Genomic DNA, 22,915 nt, shown 5'->3' with positions numbered 1-22,915 from the left:
ACCATTTTGTACGGACTGAGGAATGGTAATATTAATATAAGAAAGATGTTAATATGCAAATACACACATAAATACTGTACCTACCACTAAGACTTGTGGGAAGAGTCTGAACAGATTTTCTTTACAGTTCAAAACCAGACAGCACAGTATGGCTGCTGTGTCTCTTTGAAAAGTAATTTGTTCACCCCATGTTTATGTGTGTTTACAGTTGCTTGTTAGAGCTGAGTGAGCTTGTGTGTGCAGGCACAGTATCTGTCTCTGTATAAAGGTCATGTGTTTTCCCACGCTACAGACATCCATTTATTAACACCAACTCCTACTCCTATACTCCTCCGGGTCAGAGGATGAGGTTATTCATTGTTATTAGCCATTGTTGGGTCTAGTTTCTCTCTTACATCTTTAATTATATCCACAGACAATTATTTTTTTCATTATCATTATGCAGTAAAACTTAGATTTCTCTTTGACATGGTAGCAAAGTGCAGAACTATAGATTAATGAGGTATTATGGATTTATATGTTTCTTTAAGTATCTAACTATAAATCGAGGATCCTCTGTGTGCGTTTGTGAGTCTTAAATATCTCGAGAACAGTTGATCTGATCTGCTGCACGCTTGGTGTCCTGGGTATCCAATGTACTTGGTGTTTGGGATGTGAAGCAGTTTGGATAGTGTTGAATATTAATAAAGTGTGAATAAATCTAAAAAACTGCACAATAAAGGTTGAGGAAAAACAAAATGCTGGCTTCACTTCTTCCATGTCTACCCTTCGTAATAAAAGCCCAGCTTAAATTCACTCAGAGCATTTTGCTAAGAGGAAACTCAAAAACCTCTCCTCCTCTGTCTCACGCAGACCCGGTCCGGTACTGTAACATTAAGTGTTGTGTGCTAACTTATAGCACTAAAAACATAACCGCCAGCAAAATACATCAGCTAATTAAATCCATATTTTACCGTTAGTTCACAACCACATCCACTAAGCCTGTTTGGAAATGAACACCTCTGCTGAAGCGTTAAATCCGTAAACGATAATAATGAGGAAACGAGACAGCAGCGCCGTAATTAAACGCAGACTGTGGCGATAACAACATGCAATGTCGTTGACGAAAAAGACAATACTGCAAAGTAGTTAAGAAAGCTACAAGCAGCAGTACAGAACAGAACTGTCACTGCACTAGTAATAAGAAATTATAAAGTAGCATCAAATAGAAATACCTAAAAAAGGCACTTTAATACAGTTCTTGTGTAAATGTACTCCAGCAACAGCAACAGCAGAGAAATGATAAATCAGCTTTACTCTTCCTCCCTGAGAGCTTAAAAGCCAACTGTACAATTTGCTCCACTATGCTGATTTGGAGCTTTTATTTGGGTAAATAAACCATTTGCATATTCTGTAGAAAAATGTAAATTTTGGGTGTTAATGAGAGAGGGAGGGAGAGCGAGAGAGAGACACACACACACACACACACACACACACACACACACACACACACACACACACACACACACAGAGAGAGAGAGAGAGAGAGAGAGAGACACACACACACAGAGAGAGAGACACACACAGAGAGAGAGACACAGAGAGAGAGAGAGAACGATACAAAAAGAGAGAGACTCATTCTCCTTTTCCATATCTCTCTTCAGCTCCTACAGAAAACACTGCTTCTATTACACCAGAGAATCTCATCCATAATACATTCAGGGCTGCAGGGATTTAAGTGTGTCCACGAACACACACACACAAACACACACACACACACACACACACACACACACACACACACACACACACACACACACACACACACACACACACACACACACACACACACACACACACACACACAGTCCTTGAACATAAAAAATAATGAGGACTCCTTCCCGCGGTGCATAATTATTCTGACATGTCACAGAGCTGAATCAGGATTTCTTCATAGAAACAACAGACATTCGCGAGTAGGGCTGCAGCTAACCATTATTTTGCTTATTTTGACTTGGGGTGCCGGTTTGCTGGCAAATTGACTAAAAGACACCAACAAAAACCGTGGCAATATGTACTTCTTTACACAAAAGACTGGAGAATCCAACTTCAAGAACATGCTGACGGTCCAAAAGTTTCTACACAAGAGAGGAGTATAAAGAAAGGCTGTACTAAAATAGACCAAAAGAAAACGTAAAAGGACATTTGATGGAAAATGCAGGACAAAGGAAAGGCCAAAGACAGGAAGCACATGTGACCCAAAACACTGCACACAGAAATATATGAAGCTAAAGTGTCGAAGTGAGGAGAAACACAGACCGTCACACCCAGCGTCTGAACCGGTTTCTCCTCGTCATCAGATGAAGGCACAACATGGCTCAGTGGAACAAAGCCAACTCAGATTATTAACCTGCAGGACGATCTCATGAAGCAGCTTCTTCTGTTTAAATCAGGGATGCACCAAATTAGGGCTGAACGATTTTTGAAAATAATCTAATTGTGATTTTTTTCCCCAAATATTGCGATTGCGAGTCGAGATGCGATTATTTTTTTAAGCTCTTTGTCTTCTGTATTATTCAACAAAGACGAACAATAAATCATTATATAGTATGAACAACACACGATTAGATAGATTAAACAAACTGTTCTTTCCTGGAGGCCAGGTCTGTATGTGATGATGAAACTAGGTGATGCATGAATTTATATGAATGACATCTTTTATTTATTTATGGAGCTGCTCCCCCCGCGACCCGACACCGGATAAGCGGACGAAGATGGATGGATGGATGGATGGATCTTTTATTTAACTACCTCAGTCCCAGTAGTATATTGAGCACTGACCAAGCCTGGTGGAAACATTCATATAAAAGTCAGAAACAAATAACACTAAAGCGCAGATTGCAGAAATATAAAAACAAATATGTGGCTTTACCACACTTAGTAGTATTTAGATTATTTAATTGTTTACTGTAATAAACATATGAAAACATGTGGATTGACTGTCTTTGAACTGTACATTCAAATACATATTAAAAATATGTACATACACACACACACACACACATACATACATACATACGTACACATATATACACACACACACACACAGAGAGAGAGGAGCTGCCTCCAGCCCCTCCCCCGTGCCGTGTGCATGACACCGTCAACATTGCACTTGCTCAGAGAGTCAACCCGAACATCATTTATCAGTCTGATTGTTACCCCTCTCAGTGGCAGCTCTTTATAACGGAGCTAACCGCTAACCGGAGCTAACCGCTAATCAGAGCTAATCGTTGCTAACAGAGCCTTCAGTTCTACGTGCCTGTAACCATTAACTGCATGTATGGACTGGAGCCCGAATAAAACCCTTCATTTTATTAAAATGGCTGTAAAAGTTTTAAACTTCAACTTAGAGTTGTTTGAATGACAGAAATCAGCTCAAGGTACGGCGTAGAGTTAGCGTGCCAAATTGATGCTTTCTCTGCGGAGTGCAGACGGATTTGCTCTCGCAAGTCATGTGACCAAATCGCAGCCTTTGCCATTAGGAAATCGCATTTTAACATATCGCGATATTTTTGCAAATGCAATTAATCTTTCAGCCCTACACCAAATCCAAGATTCAGCTGAATATTGGGCTTTTTCACTCTTTAGAATTTTTTTCCCACTGAACGAACCCTACGCTTGCACTAGGCGCCCCTACGCTGGTCGCTGTAACGACGGCGCCGTTGATTACGGGAAGATGTTTACGTAGGTGGAGCGTTCAGTCCAGTAGGCTGTGAGAAAGTGGACATGGAACTCAGGAGCAGAAAAGTTGTTGTTTGGCAGTACTTTCAGTCAAAAGAAGGCCATTCAAGTCCAGCTACATGTTCAATCTGCTCAATGCTGATTGGTCTGGTGGTGGCGAGGACCCTAAACTATACACAACATGGCCGCTGTTACAACATCTGGTCTGAAACATCCGAAATAATACAAGTTGTGCATGAAGTAATCTCCAGACAGCAGCCAGAATGCAGCAACTTCAGGTACAGCAAAGGAAGAACAGTCACTGTTTACTTCATTCATGTGTTCACTTTGTTCATGGACTGAGGATGGGAGGAGGAGTCAGCACAATCTCAACCAGTGGATTTGGTATTCGGCCGAACCCCAAAAATCTGGATTTGGTGCATCCCTAATTTAAATACTCAGTTACAAGAAAAAGTCCCTCATTCACTAACTTACATAAAAGACCCAGCAAAACAAAATCACAGTATCTAGATTTTAAAAAGTACTCATGAGACAAAATGGACCCTGTCAGTGTTATATTAGTATTTATGAATATATTGATGCGATGTGATGTGATTTTTAGGGGTCCAAGCCCGAGGGGGTTGGGATCCTGTGTATGCATCCTGTGGAACCCTATTGTAATGGTAAGGTTTAAAAAACTTTTAGGGATAGTAGACAGTGAGAGGCGTATCTTGGAAAGGACTAATGACATATATCCACCAGCAGGGGGTGCTATAAAAATAAGAATCGCCCCATAACTCCCACACCGTACATCGTACATTCAAAAATCTTATATCCACGCGTTCCATGAATCCAACTGAATATTGTGATATGTGACTGGGGCATTTCTGCCTAGACTTCTCTCCCCACAAAATGGTGATTTATCAGAAACCTAGTTTTTTAAACTCCTCCAAGACAGCTCCACTTCTGAGCAAAATTTACATTCTGAGTCAATCAAACACTTGATTTCCTGCATTCTGGTGGGTGCGCTCTGTCCTCCTGATACGGAATGAAAATGGATTCTCTAGGTACCGAGTCTGCTTTACGGTATAAATGTGTAATTATATTCTAAAATGCCGTATTTGAATATTTCTGCATCTGAGGTCCCTAAACAGCCTCAGAGGTGCATTAAACTGACTGGAAAGCTGAGACTGGTGTGGATTAAATGAGCCCAGTTGTTTTCATGTGAAGATGTTATTCACATAGGAGCAGCCATGGAGCGTGGGCCTCCAAACGCACCACCTGCTCCTGTTGTGCCCCTTCCTCCTCCCCCCACTCCATCTCCATCCACCCGCTCCAGCAGGAGCACATTGCCAGCCCCGGACCAGATCCCACCGGAGTGTCCAATCCCACCGTAGTTCAACATCACGTCTCCTTAAGTCCTCTAATATTTCCTCATTTATGTCATCAACACATCCATAATTCATGGAAATGTTGTGTAAATCACAACAAGCCACAAAGAATGCTGGGACTTTTTAAGGACTGTACTGTAAAGTGCCTCCTAATCTATCCAAACACCTGAAGCGCATTTTCAGTCATATTTTTCTTTTTCACGCTACATTATGGCCAAGCATGTGCCCCTAAAGTAGCATCTGAATAACGCGCTACTGACTTTAGACTAGCACCACTGACTTTAGACTAGAACCACTGACTTTAGACTAGCACCACTGACTTTAGACTAGCACCACTGACTTTAGACTAGCACCACTGACTTTAGACTAGTACCACTGACTATAGACTAGCACCACTGACTTTAGACTAGCACCACTGACTTTAGACTAGCACCACTGACTTTAGACTAGTACCACTGACTTTAGACTAGCACCACTGACTTAAGACTAGCACCATAGACTAGCACCACTGACTTTAGACTAGCGCCACTGACTATAGACTAGCACCACTGACTTAAGACTAGCACCATAGACTAGCACCACTGACTTTAGACTAGCACCACAGACTAGCACCACTGACTTAAGACTAGCACCATAGACTAGCACCACTGACTTTAGACTAGCACCACTGACTATAGACTAGCACCACTGACTTTAGACTAGCACCACTGACTTTAGACTAGCACCACTGACTATAGACTAGCACCACTGACTTTAGACTAGCACCATAGACTTGCACCACTGACTTTAGACTAGCACCACTGACTTTAGACTAGCACCACTGACTATAGACTAGCACCACTGACTTTAGACTAGCACCACTGACTATAGACTAGCACCACTGACTTTAGACTAGCACCATAGATTAGCACCACTGACTTAAGACTAGCACCATAGACTAGCACCACTGACTTAAGACTAGCACCATAGACTAGCACCACTGACTTTAGACTAGCACCACTGACTATAGACTAGCACCACTGACTATAGACTAGCACCACAGACTAGAGACTAGCACCACAGACTAGAGACTAGCACCACAGACTTTAGACTAGCACCACTGACTTTAGACTAGCACCACTGACTTTAGACTAGTACCATAGACTAGCACCATTGACTTTAGACTAGCACCACTGACTTAAGACTAGCACCATAGACTAGCACCACTGACTTTAGACTAGCGCCACTGACTATAGACTAGCACCACTGACTTAAGACTAGCACCATAGACTAGCACCACTGACTTTAGACTAGCACCACAGTCTAGCACCACTGACTTAAGACTAGCACCATAGACTAGCACCACTGACTTTAGACTAGCACCACTGACTATAGACTAGCACCACTGACTTTAGACTAGCACCACTGACTATAGACTAGCACCACTGACTTTAGACTAGCACCACTGACTTTAGACTAGCACCACTGACTATAGACTAGCACCACTGACTTTAGACTAGCACCATAGACTTGCACCACTGACTTTAGACTAGCACCACTGACTTTAGACTAGCACCACTGACTATAGACTAGCACCACTGACTATAGACTAGCACCACTGACTTTAGACTAGCACCACTGACTATAGACTAGCACCACTGACTATAGACTAGCACCACTGACTTTAGACTAGCACCATAGATTAGCACCACTGACTTAAGACTAGCACCATAGACTAGCACCACTGACTATAGACTAGCACCACTGACTATAGACTAGCACCACAGACTAGAGACTAGCACCACAGACTTTAGACTAGCACCACTGACTTTAGACTAGCACCACTGACTTTAGACCAGGTTTTTCCTGGTCTGTGGCCGAATTGTTTTCTGAAATTGTAAAATAACACCAGGGAACGTTTGCGCCTGAACACGCCTCCTCTTTTCACTGAACCGCCCCCGGGGGTGCAAATACATTCCCTAATTTACTGTAGTGCATCTGTGGAGGGAAAAGTCCGCTGTGCGTCGGTTGCAAAATAGGTGATACATGCGTCGGTGTATAAAGGCAATTGTGGTGGGCACAAGACAGGGCCCTCAGAGATTATTTTGTGTTACTTGAAAGAAAATATCAGCAGCAAAATGCACTTTATAAATGTAACGGCCATTCTTTTATAGTGGTTCCTGTTATATTTAATTAATTGTTCAATTTGTTCAATAAAAATGTTAGAAAGGATTTCCTTTCATTTGTTTTAAATTCAACAGGCAGTTGGTTGAGTACAGAACTGAGTACATTTAATTATCGGTTTATTTATTGCAAGTAATATATAAAGTTATCGCAATATTCAACAACATTATTGCATATTTTGCTCATATCGTGCTTTACTCTACGTTTTTTTATACAGTTCATTGTTGGAGATATCGTGCAGCTCTACTTTGTACTTAAAAATTAGATAAACAAATTGCAATATATTGAATCGTTATCCCTGTATCGTATCGCCAACACACAGCTCTAACTATTATATTATTACACCAATATTACTGATTTATTGACCCGTAAAGTTTCATCAATACTTCATATCCTTTTGGGAATTTTAATCAGAAAAGATATTTTGTAAACCAATGGTATAATATAATATATAACATAATATAAATGACTTCATACTACATTATAGTGTGTTATAAAGCATTTATGACATCTTTATAAATCCAGGATGACACACGGACAGAGTAAACGCTTCAGATGAAGGTGGCCATGGAAACGGCTTGTGTTCCCATGGTAACGGAGGAAGATGCGGTGGTGACCAGGCCGTCCCCCGTGGCGACAGCTCGACACCAGGGCACCGGCTGGATGTGTGTATCACACACACTGACAGACTGAATCTCAATATTGTGACGCTGCCGCTCGCCATTCATTCTGATTATTCAACAGTGATGAAACAGAAAGAACATCCAGTTATGTGTCTGCAGAGCGACAGAATCAATGTCTCCTTCTTATGCTTTCACATAAAACACCAGCCAGCTGATGGATTTGTCTGTCAGTCTGTCTGTAGTCTCTCATGTACAGCTCTGTCTCCACAGCGCTGGGGAGGAAGGTCGGGCTACACCAGTGATGCATTCTGGGATTAGAGAAACAAACTCTCTGGGCTAGTGATGGTGGCTCTGCTAAATAGTCTCAGGAAGGAACTTGTTCTGGTGGAACATTTACATTATTAAATGAAGTTAACTGTTGACACAATCCAGTAACGTGAGCTATTTAAATCAGCTGATACATGGTTAAACCTGATTGGCTCTTACCAGTGTATCTCCGTGTGTACTTGGTCCACAGCAATCCCACCAATCGGTCCGAAAATGTCTCAGTTAGAGAGGAAATGACCTCAACATATTCTTAGTAAATCTTTACAATCATTCCCTGAAAGACCCAAGCAGGCCTGACGTGTTGCACCGTCCAAATCTTCTTCTAAAGTTGATATTTTCAGCGTGTAGCTCGAAGGTTGGTGTTGTTTCCCGAAGAGAACAGAGTTAGACAACACCGGAGCGATATTCCTGGAAATGATCCAGTCATTGATCCAGACTAGGTACACAGTTGAGTAGGTGTTGTAGGTTTTTACCATGCAGCAAGAGTCTAACGAAAATATTACAGTATAGATATTTTCAGGGTGTAGCTCGCTAGCTCAAAGTTTGTTGATGTTTCCTGAAGAGAACGGCGAGTTTGAGAGCGGAAATACACAAATGTTCTTCTGTTAATACAGACTAGTCTGTCTGTTACTTCTCTTACCTAGCCTAGAAATCTAGACCACCCTAGCAGCAGCAAATGTAATTTGCAGCCAGGGTCGTCTAGCAAACTCTCCGTTGGCTTGCGAGGTGGAAAAACCAAATTCTGGTCAGGCCAATCACATCGTGTATAGAGTCATTGGGCGGGGCTTAACATAATTCAATTTCAATTCAATTTCAATTCAATTTTATTTATAGTATCAAATCATAACAGAGTTATCTCGAGACACTTTACAGATAGAGTAGGTCTAGACCACACTATAATTTACAAAGCCCCAACAATTACAGTAATTCCCTCAAGAGCAAGCATTAGCATGACGGCAGAGTTGTGACGGTTCTGGGTGAATTCCCTGCTGCTTGAAAACAAAGAAGATGGCCGCTGCTGCTGGCGAACAGCGGCCTTTGGAATCGGCTTTGGCCGCGACTCTGGAAGACTTGGAGTTCAGCTTTTCTTTGAGAAAAGAACAAAGAACTTAAAAAGGAAGATGTGTTCAGAGTTTAAAGTTTAATCTATTAACTAGTGTTGCTCTGGTTGGTTGTAGCGCTATCCTATTGGTGCAGAGGGAATTTGAAAGACAACCGTTTATCCCATCCCTCGGATTGAGCCCTGCCAATGGGGAGTTCCCAGACCCAACATCTGGATGTGGGGCTGGCTGGTCAGGCTATCTCTCACCATGAAGCCCAATCACATCTTAGATCAATGTGAAACATTCAGGTAACACGCAGTTACATGAACACATTTCTTCCCCAGTGTCACGTACGAGTGAAGATTTGTACAAATGTGTCTTATGAAGTGTTGTATCAGTCTGTTCTGTCTGAAATTGATTATTAATCTGGAAGTCTGAGTACTTAGCTGAATCTTTGGATCCCAACAGTCTATGTATGGCTGCATTCTTTAAGACAAAAACGTTTATTCAAGCACTGATCAGTTTATAGATTGCCCTGCCCATATTGCCTGGCCTTTCTGTACCAATTAAAAAATATATACACGTGTCAAAAGATATGTCAACATTGATTTAAAGAAAACAACTCTGAAACTAAATTAATAAGACATTCATCATAAACTGGTTCGGCAGTTAAAAAGTTTGTCCAGTAACTAACTGCTTTCTGTGCTGCATATTTGTGTCTGTGATTATTTATCGACACGTCTCCTTCCAACCAATCACACGCAGTCCGCCTGAAGGATAAACACATATAGGACTTCAGTTTCCACAATAACAACAAAGAAAATCTCATCTGCAGTACAAACAAAGTTCATTGTTCATCATTCGTGCACTGTGGCCAAGATGAATGTGACTGCAGCTAGAAACTAAATTAAAGTGGAGTCTAAATTACATTAAGAACATAAAGGCCTGTTTTTCAGGCACAGACTGAGCCCAACATCTGACTGATTCACTCTGAGAGGAGAAACTGAATCCAGTTTTAACTTCTCTGACTATCCACATACATCCCTTAAGACTAAATATATTCCAACACAGAATATCTTTATAATCTTTGGGTCTCCAACCAGAAAATACTTGACTCTTATTCATGCACGTCTCCAAAATGATAGAAAGTAAGTTGAATCATGAATGTCAATGAATCTTTTAAATTCTAACCCTCCAGACAAGTTTGAAAGTACATTGTTTAACATGGTTTTCATTAAGGGTGTCATCGAAATTAAGTCACAATCTCGAATTAAAAAATGGAATCGTCGATGCTGCCACGCCCCCACGTCACGTCTGGTCGGCTTGTCAAGCAGCCACCCAAGCCCCAGGAAGAGCGCCATGTCTTAAAGCAACCGTGGTCTTAGTGGCCAACAGTGGTACTGCACCCTTCTGACCCAGAAAGACTTTTCCCATAGACTTTACATGGCGAAAGAAACTTCTATATTTTCAGCGGATAATTTTTTTGGGGGGTACATCAATTTACCAGCCCGAACACTTAAAATGTCTTTGTTTAAAAAGTTACGTTTTAAACATTTTGAACATTCACTAGTAGCCGAATCCAGAGTAATTAAACTAGGCATGATGAATGCACATAATGGATGCAAACAGAAACTTTCCAATTGACTGAATATATAACTTATTGTTACATTATGTTGTTAATAAATGTTTTAAATTTGACAATGTAGTATGGTACATTGCGAACAAAGGTCAGATATTATATTGCATAAAAGTCTAGTCTAAAAATGGCATAAAATAAATAAATGTAAAAATCGAGAACCGAACCGTGACCTTAGAATCGAAAATGTAATCGAATCGATGATTTGGAGAATGGTGACACCCCTAGTTTTCATGCATAAAAGTGAAACAAAACTATGTTTTTTATGCATCTTTGGAAAAGAGACTTGTGCTTCTGAATGTTGTGATGAAGATTTCTGTTTTCCCCATCCAGTTGTGTTCATGTTTTGGGTCTTAAATGTATACAAATGAACTGTCGACAACTTTTTTCATTGTCTATCCAAGCAGTCGTGCAATGCATTGGTAGCAACGTGGTGCGTTTCGAGAGACGGGATGTTGAGTTTCTCATTTGCATAAAGTTGGATTCAGGCTACTTCATGCTACTCAGGGGCGTCATGCCCGACTCTCTGCCTCTGGAAACCTCCCAAAAATCTTTTAAACTGACTGCTATCGATCTTAAATGAAGCATGGCTTTTTTTGTCGCCACAAATGTTTTCAGAAACTCAGTGAGCTATTTTCGTAATAGCTTATAAGAGAACGTTTTCAAACTAGCAGCCATGAACCAAAACATTTTATATGCAAGAGGAAACATAAGAAAAGACGATAAAGTTCTGATAAATCCAGAGCACCTGAAACTCTGTCAGACTCATGATAGACAGCTTAAAACAAGGTTTCACATATTCTTCTTCCTTGTTAAAGCCTACATTACCCACAATGCATCTCAGTTGACTTTAAACTACTTTTTAAAAACACCTGGAGACAAAGACTTTAAACTACTTTTAAAAACACCTGGAGACAGTGTGATGTGTGGAATCGGTGGAGTTGACTCACATGCGTGCAGGGAGAAGTGCTTGCGTTCTGAAGCAGCGGTGTTTGCAGCAGCTGCAGGGATCACTGGGGCCACGGCCGACACCAGGGACCCGACCACTGGACGGGGGGCAGCAGGGATTGCGGCGACAGCCGCCGGGGGGCCGGAGGAGTCTGCTCCCTCTCCTAACAGATGCTGGATGGAGTGCAGCTGGAAACAGGGGTCAGAGAGCAGCACTGAGGAAGCCCGAGAGATCCTGAACCAGAAGAAGAAAGAAAGAGGACAAACTGTTAGAGGAGGAAACGCTCGAGTTATAGAGATGTTCCAATACTATTTTGCCCTTCCTGAAACTGATTCCGATACCCAAACTTGCGTATTGGTCGAAACTGAGAACTGATCTGATACTAGTGCGCTAAAAATAATATATTATATATATATATATTTACAGATATATACTACTAACCCTGTATAAATGTAATATGCAGACAATGAATGTCATATAACCTTTAATCATCAGCTGACCGTCAATCGTAACGGAAAAGGATCTTAAATGTTAAATTGTAACAACATGAAACATTAGTGAAACTGAAATTGGCAACACTAGTCCCCTCGAAACTGAAGCAAACTGTCCACATCGCCATTTCATTGAAACTTTACAGTGTTAATTATTGCCAAATTGCAGACATTTTGCTACTGGAGGCAGTTCCGATACTGGTGTAAATAGATAACTTTATCGTCTGTCCCAAAGCAGGGAGAGAAATTCTCCTTCAACAAGGCTCATTTAAAACACAGATTTAAAAATACAACACAGCAGTTGTACCGTGTCTATTTTATAATATTCAGAGTGGTCACTGCAGAGAGAATGAGGGGTTTTATGTAAATGTTTTTCCAGGCCAGAGGAACTTTGTATCTTCTGCCTGATGGTAGTTACTGGAAAGAGTGGTATCGGAACAACTATCGTGTTACATGTTTAGTCGGACTTAAATGATGTACAGTTCTGGGAGCCTGACATCCGGCACCTCAAGACGTCTCTCCCCTTCCACTTCCTCTATCGTTTCTGTAAGAGCACTGTCGCTGCATCCGGAGCTTGGTGCCGTCCAGTACAGTCGTAAATGGTTTCAAGGGAAACAAACAAGCTAGGGAGCGTTTCCCCCTATCCCAGAATAGATGAACAGCGTAGCCAGACCTTACTCCACATGTGTTTGGAGATGTGAGACTGGATGTTTGGTACCTGACAAAAACAACAGAAGCACTTCAGCAACACAAACACCTCATATCAGGGCTGCCTCCAACCTCTCTGCATCAATCTTTTATAGCGGGACTTTCCACAAGACCCAACACCCATTTCCTCCCTCTCTCTCTGTGTTTCTATCCCCCTCTCTCTCTGTGTTTCTATCCCCCTCTCTCTCTGTGTTTCTCTCTCTCTCTCTCTTTCTCTAGAAGGAGAACCAGGAAATGAGTCGCCATGATGTGTAGTTACATTTTTCGAGAGATACACGTCAGGCTACGGTGTAGGGTCGGTATCTCCACATACCTACACACGGAGTCGATTTAACACTAGGGTGACCAGATGTCCCGGTTTGACCGGGACAGTCCCGATTTTGAATTGCTTGTCCCGAGTCCCGACAAAAGCCTGTCGGGACGCTAAAATGTCCCGGTTTACACCAGGAGCGGTGTCAGCCGATTTTGCCGGGTCTTTAGCCCTGAATGTTTTGAGTGTAGCCCCGAATGTAACTTTGTCCAGTTTATTTTTCCGAGGCGAATAGAACGGGCAGCTATGTGCAGGGTCCGACCATGCTGTATTTGTTGCCTATCACCTAGCAACCATCTCTCCGTGAGGAAAGCTGTGAAAGCCGGGTGAAGTTTTCGGAGGAATCGTAGCCAAATCCGTCTAATACATTGATGCCATCAACACAAAGTTTAGGAGCGCAATACTACTGATTTAGGTTGAAGTTCCCGTGACGTGACGTTTCCAGTCTACGGTTCAGACTCAGACACACGGAGCTCTGAAGCAGACCTGTGGGTCTCTTAGTGTCCACTCTCTCTGTAAAATGCAGCGCAGCTTTAGGTTTATGGATGCGCTCAGCTGTGGCCATGCTGCGGCAGATGTGTTGCGTTTGTGCTCCGTGTATTTCTGTAATTTCAGGTTTCCACCTCCGACGTAGCGTGGCGTATAGCCACTTCCATAGTTAACTATTTGTCTCCTTCAGAGACCAGAGACCCAAACGGGGCTCTGAGTCTGTCAGAAGGTCTGAGATCTACCGTATCAGCAGAGCAATCACGTAATGCACAGCAGACTATGGTGCAGGTATAGATCATTTTCTGAAATATAGCTTGTGATTTTATTCTTGTACTTTATTCCTATTATCACTTTATTTTTCTCAAAATATCACGACTCCTCCAAATCACAGAGAACACAGATATACTGTATTTTGAATGTGCACAAAGCAGAAATCTTGCTCAAACATCTGAAATATTACAGTCCAGGGGTTTATTAATAAATTAAAATGAATGAATGTATCATTGAGGTGAATAATTGTCATATGCACATTAAGGAGGTTACTTCCCCAACAAAAGAAGCAAAACAGGAGGTAAGAGTAAATGATGCCTATAGGCTACATGTGTGCTGACTCAGATATAATTAGAAAAGTCCATCCGGGAGATGATACATTGATTCAGAAAAATGTAGAAATAATAAAAAATTTCAATAAATCATTTTAATTACTTTGCTGTTATTGGAATAAATAACACTTCAAAAAATATTTTTTGGAAAAAACAACATAAATCTCACACTAAACTGAAAAAGGCTGTTACTGCAATTTTGTTAATTTCACTGGAAAAAACACTTATTATTAGACGAGGAGCCTAGGATCAAAATAATGAAGTTACTGTTTGTGTCTGTGTCTGACCTGGGCTGGCACATGTTCACGTTAAAAAGCGTGTGCGTGCACAAACACACTATGGTCACGCGCAAAGTGTCCCGGTTTTAGCTCCAGGAAATCTGGTCACCCTATTTAACACAGAAGCATGAATCTGGTCCCATAAAACCAACATGACGACGGTCAACATTCCAAACACAAGGCTTTTAAAAGGAGGCAGTCCACAAACCAATGGGTGACGCCACGTTGATTATTTTTACAGTCTGTGGTTTTTATCTCTGTTCAAACAGTTATTATTGAAGAAAGAACTTTAGTACAACAGCTGACTTTTGAACATAGGTCATCTGCGTTCGTCACAGGTGGGATCCAAAGGAGCCAACGTGGAAAAACGCTGACATTTTCCACTGAAATCTCCTCTGACCTTTTCATCACAGCGGCCATGACACCTCACACGGAGAGAGACTCTCCTGCTTTATCATGTCTTCTTGTGTTCCTCCTCTCTCTCTCTCCACCAGTACAACATCTCGGGATAGAAATGATTGCAGAGATGAGGCGAGCGAGTAGCAGCAGGTGAGCCGGGAAATGTCAGCGACACAAGTCTGTTGTGTTCCCGCTTTAATTATAAAGCAACGAAAGGCCAAAGTGTTCAGATTATCTCGGCTCATTATGAAGATTACTCCAGCATGAATGAAGAGAAAACAGAAAAGGGAAAGTTGAAGGAACCGCAGGGACACGTTCCGCACATATTCTCTGTTTCATGACAACCTGTCAAAGTGGACAAAGTAGTTTCCGATCCGACCCACATACTTCACCCAGAATTTCAGCTTTTACCCCCTGGTAGAAGATTCAGGGTTCCTAAATGCAGGTTAAACCAATATAAACACTCATTTGTGCCTATGTCCATTAAGCTTATCAACACTAACATGTAGGCTGGCTGGGTTGTGCACTTGTGTCATCATGCAATTCGTGGACTATTTGGGTAGAGCAATAGGTTAGTTGTGCAATATCTCATTGTGCAAGGGCTGTGCTACACTTATTACGGAGAATGCAGCCGACAGGGTTGTTCAATTAAAAACTGCCACTGAAAGGTGGAGATAATGGCCTACTATATAGGTACCTAATGTATATGAGAACATTACAATATAGGTACCTGTCTAATGTATATGAGAACATTACTATATAGGTACCTGTCTAATGTATATGAGAACATTACTATATAGGTACCTAATGTATATGAGAACATTACTATATAGGTACCTAATGTATATGAGAACATTACTATATAGAACATTGAGAACTATATAGGTACCTGTCTAATGTATATGAGAACATTACGATATAGGTACCTGTCTAATGTATATGAGAGTATTACTATATAGGTACCTAATGTATATGAGAACATTACGATATAGGTACCTGTCTAATGTATATGAGAACATTACTATATAGGTACCTGTCTAATGTATATGAGAGTATTACTATATAGGTACCTAATGTATATGAGAACATTACTATATAGGTACCTGTCTAATGTATATGAGAGTATTACTATATAGGTACCTGTCTAATGTATATGAGAACATTACTATATAGGTATCTAATGTATATGAGAACATTACGATATAGGTACCTGTCTAATGTATATGAGAACATTACTATATAGGTACCTAATGTATATGAGAACATTACTATATAGGTACCTAATGTATATGAGAACATTACGATATAGGTACCTGTCTAATGTATATGAGAGTATTACTATATAGGTACCTAATTTATATGAGAACATTACGATATAGGTACCTGTCTAATGTATATGAGAACATTACTATATAGGTACCTGTCTAATGTATATGAGAGTATTACTATATAGGTACCTAATGTATATGAGAACATTACTATATAGGTACCTGTCTAATGTATATGAGAACATTACTATATAGGTACCAGTCTAATGTATATGAGAGTATTACTATATAGGTACCTGTCTAATGTATATGAGAGTATTACTATATAGGTACCTGTCTAATGTATATGAGAGTATTACTATATAGGTACCTAATGTATATGAGAACATTACTATATAGGTACCTGTCTAATGTATATGAGAGTATTACTATATAGGTACCTAATGTATATGAGAACATTACTATATAGGTACCTGTCTAATGTATATGAGAGCATTACTATATACTATATAGTAATGTTCTCATATTCATTAGACAGGTACCTATATACTATATAGGTACCTGTCTAATGTATATGAGAGTATTACTATATAGGTACCTAATGTATATGAGAACATTACTATATAGGTACCTGTCTAATGAATATGAGAACATTACTATATAGTATATAGTAATATTCATATTCATTAGACAGGTACCTATATAGGTACCTGTCTAATGAATATGAGAACATTACTATATAGTATATAGTAATATTCATATTCATTAGACAGGTACCTATATACTATATAGGTACCTGTCTAATGAATAGGAGAGTATTACTATATAGGGACCTGTCTAATGTATATGAGAGTACTACTATATAGGTACCTGTCTAATGTATAGGAGAGCATTACTATATAGGTACCTGTCTAATGTATATGGGAGTATTACTATATAGGTACTTCTCTAATGTATATGAGAGTATTACTATATAGGGACCTAATGTTTTTTGAGAACATTACGATATAGGTACCTGTCTAATGTATATGAGAACATTACTATATAGGTACCTGTCTAATGTATATGAGAGTATTACTATATAGGTACCTGTCTAATGTATATGAGAACATTACTATATAGGTACCAGTCTAATGTATATGAGAGTATTACTATATAGGTACCTAATGTATATGAGGGGCCAGACAAAGAATGGTTCAAAAACCCCAATGAAAAAGCTAAGCAGAGATGGAGTGACCCTGCCCGGAGGAAGCCCGGGGCCCCCGTCTGGAGCCAGGCCCAGACGGTGGGCTCGCCGGCGAAGCGCCTGGTGGCCGGGTTTGCCACGGAGCCCGCCGGGCACAGCCCGAACAAGCTACGTGGCAACTCCCTCTCCATCCCATGGGCCCACCACCTGTGGGAGGAACCGTTGGGGTCGGGTGCGATGCCACATGGGTGGCAGTGAAGGTCAGGGGCCTCGACGGACCAGACCCGGGCAGCAGACGCTGGCTCTGGGGGCGTGGAACGTCACCTCTCTGTGGGGAAGGAGCGGAACTGGTGCGGGAGGTGGAGCGCTACCGGTTAGATCTGGTGGGGCTTACCTCTCACGCACAGTCTTGGTTCTGGAACCATACTCCTGGATAGGGGTTGGACTCTTTTCTTCTCCGGAGTTGCCCAGGGTGTGAGGCGCCGGGCGGGTGTGGGGATACTCACAAGTCCCGGCTGAGCCGCTGTGTTGGAGTTTACCCCAGTGGACGAGAGGGTCGCCTCCCCACGCCTGCGGGTTGTGGGGGAAAACTCTGACTGTTGTTTGTGCATATGCACCAAACAGGAGTTCGAGTATTCGGCCTTCTTGAGACCTTGACTGGAGTCCTGCATGGGGCTCCAGTGGGGACTCCATTGTTCTGCTGGGGGACTTCAACGCACACGTGGGCAATGATGGAGACACCTGAGAGGCGTGATTGGGAGGAACGGCCTCCCTGATCTAAACCAGAGTGGTTGTTTGTTGTTGGACTTCTGTGCTAGTCATGGATTGTCTATAACGAACACCATGTTCGAACATAGGGATGCTCATAAGTGTACCTGGTACCAGAGCACCCTAGGCCGAAGGTCAATGATCGATTTCATAATCGTTTCATCTGATCTGAGGCCGTATGTTTTGGACACTCGGGTGAAGAGAGGGGCAGAGCTGTCAACCGATCACCATCTGGTGGTGAGTTGGGTCAGAGGGTGGGGAAGACTCTGGACAGACCTGGTAAGCCCAAACGTGTAGTGCGGGTAAATTGGGGAACGTCTGGAGGAGGCCCTGTCCAACAGACTTTCAACTCACACCTCCGGGCGGAGCTTTTCGTGCATCCCTGTGGAGGCTGGGGGCATTGAACCCGAGTGGACAATGTTCAAAGTTTCCATTGCTGAAGCTGCAGCGAGGAGCTGTGGTCTTAGGGTCTTAGGTGCCTCAAGGGGCGGTAACCCACGAACACCGTGGTGGACAACGGTGGTCAGGGAAGCCGTCCGACTGAAGAAGGAGTCTTTCGGGATATGTTATCCCGGAGGACTCGGAGGCAGTTGCAGGGTACCGGAAGGGCCGAAGGGCTGCAGCCTCTGCCGTGAAAGAGGCAAAGCAGCGGGTGTGGGAGAAGTTTTGAGAAGACATGGAGAAGGACTTTCGGTCGGCACCAAAGTGCTTCTGGAAAACTGTTCGCCACCTCAGGGGGGCGGGGAACCATCCAAGCTGTGTACAGTAAGGATGGGACACTGTTGACCTCAACTGAGGAGGTAATAGGGGCGGTGGAAGGAGCACTTTGCAGAACTCCTGAATCCGACTAATACGCCCTCTATGTTAGAGGCAGAGCTGGAGGATAATGGGGGATTGTCGTCGATTTCCCAGGCGGAAGTCACTGATGTAGTCAAACAACTACACAGTGGCAAAGCCCCGGGATTGATGAGATCCGTCCAGAAATGCTCAAGGCTCTGGGTGTGGAGGGGCTGTCCTGGTTGACACGCCTTTTCAACATTGCGTGGAAGTCTGGGACGGTGCCAAAGGAGTGGCAGACTGGGGTGGTGGTTCCCCTTTTTAAAAGGGGACCAGAGGGTGTGTGCCAATTATAGGGGTATCACACTTCTCAGCCTCCCTGGTAAAGTCTACTCCAAGGTGCTGGAAAGGAGGGTTCGGCCAATAGTCGAACCTCGGGTTGAGGAGGAACAATGCGGATTCCGTCCTGGTCGTGGAACAACGGACCAGCTCTTCACTCTCGCAAGGATCCTGGAGGAGCCTGGGAGTATGCCCAACCGGTCTACATGTGTTTTGTGGATTTGGAGAAGGCGTATGCCGGGTCCCCGGGAGATACTGTGGGAGGTGCTGCGGGAGTATGGGGTGAGGGGGTCTCTTCTCAGGGCCATCCAATCTCTGTACAACCAAAGCGAGAGCTGTGTCCGGGTTCTCGGTAGTAAGTCGGACTCTTTTCAGGTGAGGGTTGGCCTCCGCCAGGGCTGCGCTTTGTCACCAATAATCCTGTTTGTAGTATTTATGGACAGGATATCGAGTAGTCGGGGTGGGGAGGGGTTGCAGTTTGGTGGGCTGGGGATCTCATCGCTGCTCTTTGCAGATGATGTGGTCCTGATGGCATCATCGGCCTGCGACCTTCAGCACTCACTGGATCGGTTCGCAAACCGAGTGTGAAGCGGTTGGGATGAGGATCAGCACCTCTAAATCTGAGGCCATGGTTCTCAGCAGGAAACCGATGGAATGCCTTCTCCAGGTAGGGAATGAGTCCTTACCCCAAGTGAAGGAGTTCAAGTATCTTGGGGTTGTGTTCGCGAGTGAGGGACAATGGAGCGGGAGATTGGTCGGAGAATCGGGCGCAGCGGGTGCGGTATTGCATTCAATCTATCGCACCGCCAGGACGAAAAGAGAGCTTAGCCAGAAGGCAAAGCTCTCGATCTACCGGTCAGTTTTCGTTCCTACCCTCACCTATGGTCATGAAGGCTGGGTCATGACCGAAAGAACGAGATCCAGGGTACAAGCGGCTGAAATGGGTTTCCTCAGGAGGGTGGCTGGCGTCTCCCTTAGAGATAGGGTGAGAAGCTCACTCATCCGTGAGGAGCTCGGAGAGCCGCTGCTCCTTTGCGCCGAAGGAGCCAGTTGAGGTGGTTGGGGCATCTGGTAAGGATGCCCCTGGGCGCCTCCCTAGGGAGGTGTTCCAGGCACGTCCAGCTGGGAGGAGGCCTCGGGAAGACCCAGGACTAGGTGGAGGGATTATATCTCCAACCTGGCCTGGGAACGCCTCAGGATCCCCAGTCGGAGCTGGTTAATGTTGCTCGGGAAAGGGAAGTTTGGGGTCCCCTGTGGAGCTGCTCCCCAGCGACCCGACACCGGATAAGCGGACGAAGATGGATGGATGGACTATATAGGTACCTGTCTAATGTATATGAGAGTATTACTATATAAGGTACCTGTCTAATGTATATGAAGTACCTGTCTAATGTATATGAGGTAGGTACCTAATGTATATGAGAACATTACTATATAGGTACCTGTCTAATGTATATGAGAACATTACTATATAGGTACCTAATGTATGTATGAGAACATTACTATATATAGGTACCTGTCTAATGTATAGGAATTATTATATAGGGACCTGTCTAATGTATATGAGAGTACTACTATATAGGTACCTGTCTAATGTATAGGAGAGCATTACTATATAGGTACCTGTCTAATGTATATGAGAGTATTACTATATAGGTACTTCTCTAATGTATAGAGTATTACTATATAGGGACCTAATGTTTTTTGAGACATTACGATATAGGTACCTGTCTAATGTATATGAGAACATTACTATATAGGTACCTGTCTAATGTATATGAGAGTATTACTATATAGGTACCTGTCTAATGTATATGAGAACATTACTATATAGGTACCAGTCTAATGTATATGAGAACATTACTATATAGGTACCTGTCTAATGTATATGAGAGTATTACTATATAGGTATAATGTATATGAGAGTATTACTATAGGTGAGAACATTGTATATAATGTAATATATGAGAACATTACTATATAGGTACCTAATGTATAGGAACATTACGATATAGGTACCTGTCTAATGTATATGAGAACATTACAATATAGGTACCTGTCTAATGTATATGAGAGTATTACTATATAGGTACCTAATGTATATGAGAACATTACTATATAGGTACCTGTCTAATGTATATGAGAACATTACTATATAGGTACCTGTCTAATGTATATGAGAGTATTACTATATAGGTACCTAATGTATATGAGAACATTACTATATAGGTACCTGTCTAATGTATATGAGAGTATTACTATATAGGTACCTGTCTAATGTATATGAGAACATTACTATATAGGTATCTAATGTATATGAGAACATTACAATATAGGTACCTGTCTAATGTATATGAGAACATTACTATATAGGTACCTAATGTATATGAGAACATTACTATATAGGTACCTAATGTATATGAGAACATTACGATATAGGTACCTGTCTAATGTATATGAGAGTATTACTATATAGGTACCTAATGTATATGAGAACATTACTATATAGGTACCTGTCTAATGTATATGAGAGCATTACTATATACTATATAGTAATGTTCTCATATTCATTAGACAGGTACCTATATACTATATAGGTACCTGTCTAATGTATATGAGAGTATTACTATATAGGTACCTAATGTATATGAGAACATTACTATATAGGTACCTGTCTAATGAATATGAGAACATTACTATATAGTATATAGTAATATTCATATTCATTAGACAGGTACCTATATAGGTACCTGTCTAATGAATATGAGAACACATTATATAGTATATAGTATATTCATATTCATTAGACATATATAGGTACCCTGTCTAATGAATATGAGAACATTACTATATAGTATATAGTAATATTCATATTCATTAGACAGGTACCTATATACTATATAGGTACCTGTCTAATGAATAGGAGAGTATTACTATATAGGGACCTGTCTAATGTATATGAGAGTACTACTATATAGGTACCTGTCTAATGTATAGGAGAGCATTACTATATAGGTACCTGTCTAATGTATATGAGAGTATTACTATATAGGTACTTCTCTAATGTATATGAGAGTATTACTATATAGGGACCTGTCTAATGTATATGAGAGTATTACTATATAGGTACCTGTCTAATGTATATGAGAGTAGTACTATATAGGTACCTGTCTAATGTATGTGAGAGTATTACTATATAGGTACCTGTCTAATGTATATGAGAGTATTACTATATAGGTACCTGTCTAATGTATATGAGAGCATGTTTTGTGTTGCATGAGAGTATGTGTTGACAGATGCTTATTTTCTGTATTTTGGGTTGTCTTTGTAAAGCTGCAGAAAGGACAGAGTCCAGAACAAATGTCCCTTTGGGAACAATAAAGTATATCTTATCTATCTTATCTTAAGTTATGAAACCACGTTCATAAAGTCTGGACCGAACGGTAAGTCAATCCGGACGAAGGCAATA

General features: G+C 41.8%; 1 protein-coding gene across 4 annotated transcripts in view; it reads right to left on the bottom strand.

Moving 5' to 3' along the window:
- Window positions 1-22,915, bottom strand: part of rnf123 (ring finger protein 123) — a 145,525-nt gene that overhangs the window by 35,449 nt on the left and 87,161 nt on the right. For 3 of the 4 annotated variants that reach the window (XM_028575990.1, XM_028575988.1, XM_028575989.1), the window contains one exon: window positions 11,833-12,065. In XM_028575990.1, the coding sequence (XP_028431791.1) occupies window positions 11,833-12,065 (233 nt within the window). Of the gene's footprint in view, window positions 1-9,873; window positions 10,017-11,832; window positions 12,066-22,915 lie in introns of those variants that run through there. The other variant, XM_028575991.1, reaches the window with a different exon arrangement.

Source organism: Perca flavescens, chromosome 4 (assembly GCF_004354835.1).
Source record: "Perca flavescens isolate YP-PL-M2 chromosome 4, PFLA_1.0, whole genome shotgun sequence".
In the NCBI taxonomy this organism is placed as follows: domain Eukaryota; kingdom Metazoa; phylum Chordata; class Actinopteri; order Perciformes; family Percidae; genus Perca; species Perca flavescens.
Note: the sequence above shows the minus strand (reverse complement) of the source record. Positions and strands in the feature narration are given on the sequence as shown.